General features: G+C 48.0%; 1 protein-coding gene across 1 annotated transcript in view; it reads right to left on the bottom strand.

The window, feature by feature from the left end:
* Nup210 (nucleoporin 210) overlaps window positions 1-12,513 on the bottom strand; it is a 94,412-nt gene that overhangs the window by 63,282 nt on the left and 18,617 nt on the right. The window contains exons 4-6 of the mRNA XM_032907225.1: window positions 7,616-7,712; window positions 5,479-5,629; window positions 3,667-3,799 (exon numbers count right to left, since the gene is read on the bottom strand). Of these exons, the coding sequence (XP_032763116.1) occupies window positions 3,667-3,799; window positions 5,479-5,629; window positions 7,616-7,712 (381 nt within the window). The remainder of the gene's footprint in view (window positions 1-3,666; window positions 3,800-5,478; window positions 5,630-7,615; window positions 7,713-12,513) is intronic.

Raw genomic sequence — 12,513 nt, 5'->3', positions numbered from 1 at the left:
AGGGGTGAGGCCCAACAGTGCACCTTTGCACGAGCCCTCCAGGTATGCTGCTGTGTGGCCAGGGTGCACCCTAGCAAAGTGTTTTCCCATGAGTTGTTTCACTACGCTCTACTGCCCAGGTGCTCAGAAGCCACGGCAGCTGAGGCCGAGTCAGTCTAGTCACTGCCTGAGCAACAGGTGAAGGTGCCATCCCCGTGACGCTGGTTTAGCAAACTTGTAGAAGGTAAGAGATGTAAGAGTTAAGGATCATGTGAACTTCTGCCTAAACTCAGTGAAATGCTGTAAAGACGACAATGTATGAATGAAGTCGTGAGGATGCAGCCTGAGTTGTAATGGAGACCCCATGGTGGGAGACGCTAGGAGGGGGAAGCTGTGGGCAATAGTAGAGCCAGCCCTAGAGACAGACTAGGTAGGATACAAAGGGGAAAGCCACGGGTGCAGGGCTGCCCGAATCCACTAGAGCTGAGTCACACCTCCGCCACACGCATGGGGCATTGGAGCTAAACTGCAGGACTCGGTGCTGGCCCTAATGTGTTTGGACTTGTGTCAGATTTATCCTTCCCCTCTTTGTACCCACTCCTGCCTTTTAGAATAAAAAAGGTCATTATCTGAGTTTTAGTCAGAGTTTCTATAGCTGTGATAAACACCATGACCAAAAGCGACTTGGAGAGGAAAGCATTTATTTCAACTTATAGCTTTAAATCTTTCTTTTAACTGTGTCTGGGTGTTGTATCTGCATGTAGATCAGCACACCAGTGCAGCGCCTGGCGTCCACGAAGGTCAGAAGAGGTAGTCAGATCACCCAGAAATGGAGTTACAGATGGTTGTGAGCCACCATATAGATACTGGGAATCAAACCCAGGACCTCTGGAAAAGCAGCCAGTGTTCTTAACTGCTAAGCCATTTCTCCAGTCCACCAACTTACAGCTTATAGTCTAATATAAGAACATCAGGCAGGAACTCAAGGCAAGAACCTGGAGGTTGGAACTGAGCAGAGACATGGAGGAGTGCTGCCTGCTGCCTTGCTTCTCATGGCTTACTCAGTCTGCTTTTTCACAGCATCCAGGACCACCTGCTCAGGAATAGCACTGTCTAAGGCCGGGCCTTCCCACCATAATCATTAATCAAGAAAGTGCTCTACAGACTTGCCTACAGGACAGTGTGATGGCCTTGTCTTCTCCACTAAGGTTCCCTCTTCCCAGGCTCCTCTAGCTTTTGTCACGTTGACAAAACACTAGCCAGGACAATGACAAAGCTGTAGACTTCCCCGGGGGAATGGCAGGTCACAGCTACTGTTTTGAGGACCCTCTACAGGATGTGATACTGGAGAATCGCAGCAGCCTGGTGTTCCTGGGTGCCACGTGAACAAACCTGAGAGAACCTCTTGGGTTACAATATACAGCAGAAGACTCCAGAACCTGAGTGAATGGCCCAGTGGAGACGAGCTGGGGAGATGAGAATTTTTAAAAAATACAGTCACTAATAGTAAGAGGTGGTTGACAGTCAATGGGACTCAGGATCAAGGCCAACACGGTAAACAGAGCAAGACACCAGATCCTGAAGTGCAAGAAAACTTCCTATTGTAAGCGACGTGACAGGCAGCAGCATCAGCATGGAATTGTGAGAAAAGAATGTCAGAACTTTCAACAGAACCTCAAACTCTTCTAGTATCAGAAATCCCATAAATGTGCTGAACACAGGGGCAGGCATAAGGAAACAGGGCTCCCAGGAATCTGTACACACCACCACCACCACCACCACCACCACCACCACCACCACCAACAACAACAACAACCATCACCACCACCACTACCTCCCCACCTCCCCCACCTCTCCCACCTCTCCACCACCACCAGCAGCAACAGCCACCGCCATGACAGCCCTCGTGGAAAGAGTACATTAGAATGCAAAGAACGACTTGGGCTGGGATGAAACTCAGAGGTGCTCTGCTGGCTAAGCTGGTGGTTTCTGTTGTTGATGTTTGTTTGCTTGTTTGTTAATTAGAAGGGGCTAGAGAGATTGCTCAGTAGTTAAGACCACTGGCCACTCCTCCAAAAGACCCAGTTTCAATTATCAGCACCCATATGGTAGCTTGCAACTATCTGTAACCCCAGTTCCAAGGGTTCTGACACCCTGTTCTGGCCTCCATAGGGACCAGGCACTCAGTGATACATAGAAAAACATGCACAAAAACACCCATACTCCACACTACACTAACCCCCACCATGTAGTCACAGACACACAGACAGACAGACAGACAGACAGACAGACAGACAGACACACACACACACACACACACACACACACACATACACACTTGTGGATTCCTCCCCAGCACCTATATGGAAGCTCACCACCATCATAAGGATGGTTCCAAGGAATCCAATGTCCTCTTCTGCCCTCTGCAGGAACAGGAACACATACAGAGCACACAATGCAGGGAAGGCATTCCTGCACATAACTAGGTTTGTGTAGGTCATACAAACAGGCAACAACAGGCTTTGCCAACAAACTCAAGCTGGGGAAACGCCCGCAAGTTTAGAATTCCTGACTCAGAAGTTGTCTCTTTGATCACTTTCAAAGAATCTTCATACTTTCCTATTTGAGACAAGGCCTTGATCCGGAGCCCAGCTGTCTTTGAACCTGTATTCTACTCCAGGTTCATCTATATTCATGACCTGCCGGCTCCATCCCCGAGGGCCTGATCAGAGACACTCTAGCTTGCTCAGCCACAGATTTCTTTAATGTGAAAGTCTCCGTGAAATTCCCAATTTGTAGACTTCATAAATTTGTAGAAGAAAATGTCAGCTAATGTAAGTTGGATGCTAATTTTCAAACAAAATAGTTAAATCCAGCTTTGGAAGTTAAAGGATGTTCCAATGACTACACATGAAGATAACACCCAGAAAGACAGTGTTGGAAGTTAAAAAAAAAAAAAAAAATGGTGGAGATTCCACCTGCGGGCTCTGCTCCTGGTAAACCAATGCCGGCAGGCTGTTCCCAGTACCTCTGCCGTTGCTCTAGATGGAGCCATGCCAACTATCCCCAAGACAGAGAAAATGTGGTCTGACACCCTGTAGATAGCAACTAATCTTGAGCGTACAGTCAATGGCAGCCCAGTCACAGAACGAGCACACAGGACTCCATGTAACTGAGGTCAGCAAAGCAGTTAACTTCATGAGACAATGTCTGTGAGCACTGGATGCAAGGGGCAGGGAGGTGTTTAATGAGGACATTGGTTCTGCTGGGGAAGATGAGTAAGTTCTGGAGATGGATGGTGATGATGGCTACCAAATGCCACCAGAGGAATGTAAAGCCACTGGTCTGTACACACGAAAACTTTATAGCAGTAAACTTCAGGTGTCACGTACTTTATCACAGTAACAAAAAGGGAACTGGCTGAAAGATAGCTCAGTGGTTAAAAACACTGGCTCCTTCCACAGGGGACCCAGGTTCAGTTCCCAGTACCCACAGGTGTCTAACTACCATAGTAGCTAACTCCAGTTCTAGTGGGATCCACTGCCCTCTTCTGGCCGCCTCAGGTAATGCATGTGCATAGAGGCCACCCTAACCCCACATTCAAGCAAGACACCAATACACATAAAAAACAGATTTTTTTTTTTAAAGAAAGAAGCATCTAACATGATTTCTCAGTCATAGCTGTACCTGTAATCTTGCCCTGCCTGATCTTCTGAACCTTGTAGTGAATGGACGTCCCCACCAGTAGGTAAACATCATAGGCTGGATTCAGAAGGATGTTCTCCAAGATCAGCAGCCTGACTTCCGCAGGGCGAACATTCTTAGCACAGAGAAAAAAAGAAAGAAGTTGAGGTGGGGTGGGGAATGGGAGCATAGGAGTTGCAGATAAAAAAGGTTCTTTGTTTTTGTAATGATGGTGTGTGTATGTGTGTGTGGGGGTGTGTGTGTGTGTGCATGTGTGTGTGGGGGGGTGTTTTTTAACGTGTATGGGTGTTTTGCCTGCACGCATGTCTGTGCATCACATGGACACCTCATTCCCAATCAGGCCAGAAAAGGACGTTAGCTCCTCTGGAATTGGAGTTACAGGTGGTTCTGAGCTGCCGTGTGTGTTGGGGAACCAAATCTATGTCCTGTGGAAGAGCAGCAAGTGCTCTTAACTGCTAAGCCATTGGTTTGCTACTGTTGTTCTTAATAGTTTTCTTTTAAATTGCATGTACATATTTGTGCCTCTGTGTATATGTCACATGTATATGGGTGCCTATGGAGGCCTGAGGGGGAACTAGATACCCTGTATCCAGATTTTTTTCTTTTGAACCAAAATGATATAGGTATTGGGAACTGGACTCGGGTTCTCGCAAGAGCAGAGAGTGCTCTTGATCACTGAGCCATCTCCACAGCCCCATTTGTTCTATTTTTATGCAGTGCTGGGAACTGACTCTAGGATTAGCCCATGCTTGCCCACAGCTCAAATACAGCTAAACCCCCAGAGCTCTATTTTGTTGTTGTTGTTGTGCTTTTGTTGTTGTTTTGTTTTTGGCTTCTAATATGTCCCTACAGGAATAAAGAAGTAAGGTAAGGTGTGGAGAAACAGGACATCACTTGCAACCCCACACCGTAGAATCCAGGAGGACCTCGTAGGTGTGGCACCAGGATGCACTCAAAACTGTCAAAGCATATGACCACTTACTGTACCTTACACATGCTCTAACTTGATTTAAAGTGACAGTCACCACACAGAAGGAAACCAGATGACCCCAAGCAATGCCTACAGATGCTGTGGTTACCAGCACTCAAGCTCTCACTCAAGTGCTCAGAGGTCCAGGATGAGCTGTATTGTGTGTCCTCTGTTCCTAGTCTTCAGGAAGCAACTTGAGAGACTGAGACAGGATTGCAGGGCCTCCCGTCCACTACGCCCTGGGTAGTGCCTCAGGTGCCTGTGGCTTTCACTGCTGCAGAAAATTAATGGTAGAAATGATCCTTGTTGATAGAGGCCAGTATACTTAGGCTGTTCCTGGTGGGTTTATGGTCATTTTCAAAATCCATAAATTGGCTTCAGCACCCCTATAGCCTAATAGGTCTGGACTCTGGGCCGATGCTGCCAAGCAAGGCTGACGGGAAAAGCCTTTTACTAACTGGAGAGAGGTGGGGAGATGCAGCCATCCACGACTGGCTACTGAGCCAGTTTCAGGCCCCAGCTAGAGCACAGGGCGATAGCATGGGAGTCAGTTGGGGCCAGGATTGAGTCTCAGACAATAGGTGTGTACCTGCATCAGGATGAGGACTACTTTCTGAAGATGAGGTAACTCCTTCAAGACTGAGGAGCAGATGTTGTGACCCACGAGACACTGACTTCTGAAGCCCCAACCCCATCCCTACATCGTGGCTCACACAAATCGAATAAACAGAAAGCTATAGAAGTCACGACACCCTAAATCCCCATCTGCAATCCACTGTTATCCTTATCCTACTGTGGGACAGCACAGTGGAACCCAGGCCCACCTTGTAGACAGCCTCCTGAATTCTAGCCTTGAGCTTGGAGCTTCCAGTCTTCATCCCAGACACCAGGATGGTGTCGCCCTGTTTGGCTGCCTTCTCCATCTCTGAGATGTAGGAAGGCGGGATATATGTAGACTCCAAGAAGGTGAGGATTCTGAAAGGGAAACACATCAGGAGACCTAAACATGGAATTTACCAGAACCCAGGGTGGCATCCACCATCACTAGGATATACCTACTGCGGGCTGGACCCCAGAATAAGGGATGCTGACGCCATGAATCATACTGCTTGGCAATACTCAGGAACATGTCTTCCTGATCAGAGAATGGGCACTCTATCAACACCCATGGGTGGTGACATGCTCTGGAATCTGAGACCATCAGCTGGGTCCACAGGAAAAGGCACATTAAAAGGCAAGCCCAAGGCCCCAACTCAAAGAGCATCAGTAATGCTGATCACCATAGCAAATAAGTCACACATGGTGAACCCGTCTATTGCTGACACGTAAGGTTAGCTTATGGGGCTCCTGCTTCGTTCCTCTTTCAACCTGCAGTTCACAATAAGCCCCTGCTCTGCACAAGAAGGAACAACCAGCAGGACACAGGATAACCCAGCACCACCCTAGGCTGTGGTTTATCATCCAGCAGTTCAGTGACAGAGCACGGCAAGTGTGCACAATACTGCGGTCCTGTCTAGTATCCTACACATACCGTGTGGACTGTCATGTTCATAAATGTCAAGACTCCAAAAGTCAGAGAAAGACAAGGGACTTTCCCAGGCTGACAGACAAAAAAGACAAGTGACAGCACGCAGTGTGTGATCCTGGGTGGCTTCTGTAAGGTCTGAAGATAGCATGCATGTAGGTAAATTTCCTGATTTAAAAAAAAATTTTTTTTTGTATGTGTGCCTTGCCTGCATGTGTATCTGCACCACGTGCACGTAGAGCCTGTGGAGGTCAGAAGAGATCCCTGGAACTGGAGCTACGGGCAGCTGTGTGAGTGCTGGGAACCAAACCTGGATCCTCTGATAGGGCAGCCAATGCTCTTATCTGCTGAGACACCTCTCCAGCCCCAGTTTCCTATTCTTGATAACTTTATTGTAGATACTCAAGAAAAATATCCTAACGGTAGTGAAAGCTCAGTAGAATAATCAGAGGCGACAGGACATCATGCTGGCAAAGGCCCTCAAGTAATTTAGGGAAACATTTTCTGCATTGCACTGGTCTGTTCTGTAGGTTTTAAATTGAATTGCTCCGCCGCCACTCCAGCCAAAAGACAGCAGTGTAAGAAGCATGAGTCAGGAAAGAAATTTAAAAAAAAATTGCATTTATTTAACACTCCACCTCCAGTGCGCACACGTGCACACTCGTGTGTGTGTGTGTGTGTGTGTGTGTGTGTGTCTTACAACACCCAGATATATAAAATAAATCACCTTGATAAGCTCCGTTGCCCACTAAGCCACCCTGCAGACCCAGAAGGAACTTTTCATTCTGTCAAACATACATTTGATTCAGCACAGGCTCAACAGCTCCCATGCTGGATAAGGCAGATCTATAGAGATCTGAGTGAATGCCAACTCTGTCACTTACCAGCAAGCCCACTCTTTCCAAACCTCAGTTTCCCTAGCCAGAAAGTAGAAGAGTCTGGGGTGGACAGGCCAGATGGCAGCCGGGGAGGGTGTAATGAGTCCAGATGCTCTGAAGGCCCCTCCCCAAGTCTGTCTGTACTCTATGCTGGGGACCCAGCCTATCCTAAGAACTGTTTCTACTGCTGGCTTGTCCTCTTAGCCAGGACTTGCCTCCCAACCCTGCTCCCACACTTTAACTTACTCACAAAGGAAGTACTGTCCTATAGGGCCGCCCACATGTCCCTTGTACCCCAAGATCACCTTCTAGAGTTCTGTGTCTTCTCTGTCCAGTCAGATGTCCTAACTTCTCACAGAATATACCATGATGAGCCACAGAGGCTGTCAGTTGTTCATATGCTTGGGAGGCATTAAACTCTCTTCCCCAATCAGTCACTGTGAGCACCAGGCATTCCAGGTGGTGCCCTGGCCTCTTTAGTGACAAGAGGAAGCCTAAGGACCTCCAATTTCCTGCTTCCGTTCAAAGTTAGCCAGGCCTTGTCCCAGAGCCTCTTACCGTAGTGCATTGTGGGAGTCTGAGAATCCATTGGCCTCTGTATCCTTCACAATTGTCCAGTCAAAGACCAGGCCTGCCAGGGTGCTGAAGGTATTCCCTATAAAAGAATTCAGAGAGGAAACCACATAAGTTTGTCCCCTAGGGTCTTAGAGCAGGGAGATGGCAACTTTCACTACACACAGTGACAGTGCTCATCACCACACCCCTGCAAGGTGCACACCAGGACCTCCATTTCAGAAAGGGGAAACTAAGGCTCAAAGGAATATGATATTTGCTACTTACCATAAAAGGCTGGGCCGAGATTTGAAATTAGGCCTGTCCCTCCCCACTTAACCTTGAACCCTCTGTAAGTATAGACACCTTCAGAGGCAACTGAGAACTAAGCCATTAATCCTCCTCCTTGACATCTCCTGAAGAGAGAATGCCTCCCTTCAAGGCGCAGGAGGATGGAAGTACTTCTCACCAGCAGGAACCACAGAGGGAGGGCAGGGCAAAACTTCTCACCATACTGGAATCAGGACTCAGGGACAGAGGGAGGAAATGGAGACAAAGTATTATCCATAAGATCATGCTCCCAAGGGCCTGTTCAGCCTGGTCCATATCCTGAGTGTGCATTACCTCAAGCCTGTCAATTATGAAGCCATCAACCCACTGACAAAGTCAGATCCTTCACGAGCTCCTCCCTTCCCCAGGCCACATCTCTGAACACTGCTGCTTTTACTCCTGCAACTGTACCTACAACTGTACCTGCACCTGCTCCTGCACCTGCAACTGTACCTGCACCTGCTACTGCACCTGCTACTGCACCTGCAACTGTACTTGCACCTGTTACTGCACCTGCAACTGTATCTGCACCTGCAACTGTACCTGTGACTGTACCTGCACCTGCTACTGCACCTGCTACTGCACCTGCTCCTGCACCTGCACCCGCTACTGTACCTGCTACTGTACCTGCTACTGTACCTGCAACTGCTCCTGCACCTGCTACTGTACCTGCACCTGCTACTGTACCTGCATCTACTACTGCACCTGCAACTGTACCTGTACCTGCTACTGCACCTGCTACTGTACCTGTACCGCAACTGTACCTGCAACTGTATCTGCACCTACACCTGCAACTATACTTGCAATTGTACTTGCACCTACTCCTGTACCTGCTACTGCACCTGCAACTGCTCCTGCATCTGCTACTGCACCTGCAACTGCTCCTGCACCTGCAACTGTACCTGCACCTGCTACTGCACCTGCAACTGTACCTGCAATTGTACCTGTACCTACTCCTGTACCTGCAACTGCATCTGCTCCTGCACCTGCAATCTTCAACATGAGCCTATAAGAGACATTTCAGACCCAAATCAAACAGTAGGATCTTGCTAGTCCAACCACACCGAAATCTCACCTTCTCTATCCAAGATCTCAAAGCCCAAATCAGAGGCTAGAGAGATGCCTCAAAGGTCAAGAATCTGCTCTTTCAAGAAACCCAGGTTTGGTTCCTAGCATCCACATAGGGTGGCTCTAATTCCAGGGGTTCTGACACCCCCTGAATTCTATGGGCATCTGCATGCAGGTGATACAGCACATAAACTCATACAGGCACATACATACACATAAATAAAGACTATACCACTAAATCTTTGGTTTTTTTGTTTGTTTTGTTTTGTTTTAAATATCTGGTTTTAAAGACCAAATAAACCATACTTAGCAAAATGTCCAGAGAAAGGTGAACTTTGTCTTTACTTCTCGGGGGAGATTAGAGGAAAGGGAGTGTGGTAGTCTGGATGAAAATGGCCCTCAGACTCATGGGGAGCAGCACTGTTGGTGTGGCCTTGTCGGGGAAAGTGAGGTTTCAGAAGTTCAAGTCAGGCCTAGTGGCTCACTTCTCTTCTTGCTGCCTGCCAATCCAGATATAGATCTCTCAGCCCGTCTCCAGTACCATATCTGCCTGTACTCTACGATGCTTCCCATCATGATCCATGATGATAAGAATCTAAACACCTTACAGTTGTAAGCAGCCCCAATAATTTTTTCTCTTTATAAAAGTTGCTATGGTTGTGGTGTCTCTTCACAGGGGGATGAGCTGCACGCCACCTCACAGCCTAGCCCCTTTCTCTGTGACACAGCTGGGGCTACAGGAGTCTCCTTTTACCACAGGATGAGCCCCATAGCCCAGCCCAGCCCATTTCTAGCTCCCTCATGGTGAAGCCAAGCAAGCTGACCCTGCAGGATGCTGATCAAGACAAGAGGATATCCTGTACCCCTGAGGTTGTACAATCAATACCAGTCATTCAATATGATAACCCAGTGGGCAGTCTACCTTGCCTGTGCCTATTTACATATCTAAGAACACTCTGAGAACTCCTCTCGCCTCAGTCCAGACCCCTTCTTTCTACTATAAAATAGGAACAAAACTTCACCACCCTATGGATCTATTGGATCCGTTCACGAGAAAGCATCCCTAGCAGGCTGTAGAGACAGCTCAGTGGTTGAAGCCATGTGTACCAAGGAACTGAGTTGGTTCCCAGGTAACTCACAGGTCCTGACCTTTAAGGACACCTGCACTCTCATGGACAAACCCACACATACACATAAACATAAGACAAAATAAATTTTAAGAAAGAAACTGTTCCCAGTGAGCAAGAAGGCCTTACAAGGACGGTAGGGGAGGCACACAAGGAGCCTGTCCTATAGAATGTCTGTGTCTGCATCTATGGCTTCTGGGCTCAGGTGTTAGCCCCTTTTCTCACCCCATGGTTGCCCACACTCACAAGAGGAAGAGGAGAGATGTGATGACTCTAAAAGTCAGAAGAGGGATTCTTAAAGTTGCATGTATTCAGAAGGATATGCTTGGGAAACTGATTGGGATTTTCCAGGCTCTCTGCATATGCAGATAGGTATAGAACCAGCTGAGGGTATGCTCCCCAAGGATGTGAGCTAAACCAGAGTGACAACAGATGCTCAGAGGGGCCTGGAAACCCTACCCTGCAACTCAGGACCAAACAGCTAGGCACAGCCAACTACCGCTTTCTCTGCTGACCATTGCACCCTGTATCCCGTCTGGGCTGGGCTCTAGAGAACTCAAGTCACATCTCTCCTTTCTAAATGGATGGCACTACCCTGCATATGCCCTAACTCTCCCTACCTAGACTCCCACAGGTAAAGGGAGGGAATGGTTAAGACTGAGAAAGGGAAATGGGAGGAGCCATGAAACCAGGAGCCAGGGAAAGGTGGCAGAGAAGCCATTCCATTGCATGAAAGTGGCAAGGATGCAGCACCCTGAACTGCTAAGGCTCCATGTCACCAGAACACACTCCACTGTCCCACCGAGTCCACAATTATGGTCTTCCAGAGAGTGGGAGTTGAGCATGAAGCCAAGCCTGGATCCTTCTGAGCACACAGCCCTGTATAAAACTATGCCATGGGCAGGGTGGAGATTAATTACTCCTGACAAAATAAACCACAGGAAGCCATATTACAGCTCCCTTGCCCAGAGCCCTCCAAGAAGGGAGAGTGAGGAAAGCAGCACCACAAAAGCATGCCCAAGAGTGACGTGCTGGGGTGGGGAGCAGACCAGGCCCAAGCCTTGCTTCTCCACTTGAGAAGTAGCTATGAGCACCCACTGTGTATAACCACAGAGCCCTTGACCCCACTGCCTCACAACCAAGGGATACAAACCAGGAGACCCAGGAACACAGACTCCAGAGGACAAATCACTTCTGTCCTAGTCCCAGGAGGGCCACAGAAAAACATGCAACTCAAATGAACAAACACGTGTCCAATGTTCACAGGCTCCAAAGTCCAGAAGCAGCAGGAAGAATAAAGCCAAGAGCTAAGTCTAACAAAGCAAACAAGTCCTGGACACCGAGGCCATGGCCGAAAAGCGAGGGAGGAGGAACGCCTGAGCAGGAAGGCCCGGAGGATGCAGGCTTCTGACAGCAGAAAGTGGGCCCAGGCCCTCCATCCCAGACGTGCAGCACAAACACAGGGAGTCTCTGAGCACCCGGAGCATTCTCAGTTACAGCTCACTGATGCACGTGGTGCCTGAGGGATGGGAAACAATTCTGGAAACACACTGCTAACAACATTCCCAGCTCTTAAACTGTGGGATGTCACCATGACTGACTGTGGGGTCCACAAAAAATACAACAGTGAAATATTTCTACACGGGGGCAGCGAGCGGAAAGTTGTGAAAACTTAAATGTGTAATGTCACATTCGAGCCGCACAGCTTTACTACAGTCTTAGTTCTGAACATGCAGCATGTGGACTTTGGTGAGCTTTTGTTCTGTTTTGTCTTGACTGAAACAGGGTCTCACTGTATAGACCAAGCTCGTGTTCAACTCACAGAAACCCACCTGCCTCTGCTCCCTGAGGATGGGATTAAAGGCATGGGCAACCACGTCGGGGCCAGATCTCAGACCACCACGTGTTATAAATGCAGCTTTTTTACTTTACGTACAAAGGTTCCTGCTTTTAAAAGTATCATAATCATTTATTTAAGAAGAACAAGGACGGGCTGGAGAGATGGCTCAGTGGTTAAGAGCACTGACTGCTCTTCCAGAGGTCCTGAGTTCAAATTCCAGCAACCACACGGTGATTCACAACCATCTGTAATGGTATCTGATGCCCTCTTCTGGTGCATCTGAAGACAGCTACAGTGTACTTAAACATAGTAAATAAATAAATCTTTAAAAAAAAAAAAAAAAAAAGAAGAAGAACAAGGACTTTCCATATTTTCCTGCCACTCCTCAGCACATACCAAATTATCTTTGAGGTTATAGTGTTATTAATTTTTTACTTTAAAAACTGTTCCAAGAGGGTACCAGCATCGGTGCAGTAGAGGCAGAAGAACAGAGATACAAGACATCCTCAGCCAGAGTGAATTTGCAGCCAGCCTGAGCT

The sequence above is a fragment of the Rattus rattus genome, chromosome 6 (assembly GCF_011064425.1).
Source record: "Rattus rattus isolate New Zealand chromosome 6, Rrattus_CSIRO_v1, whole genome shotgun sequence".
NCBI lineage: Eukaryota > Metazoa > Chordata > Mammalia > Rodentia > Muridae > Rattus > Rattus rattus.
The sequence above is the reverse complement of the archived record's forward strand: the minus strand, read 5'-3'. Positions and strand labels throughout refer to the sequence as shown.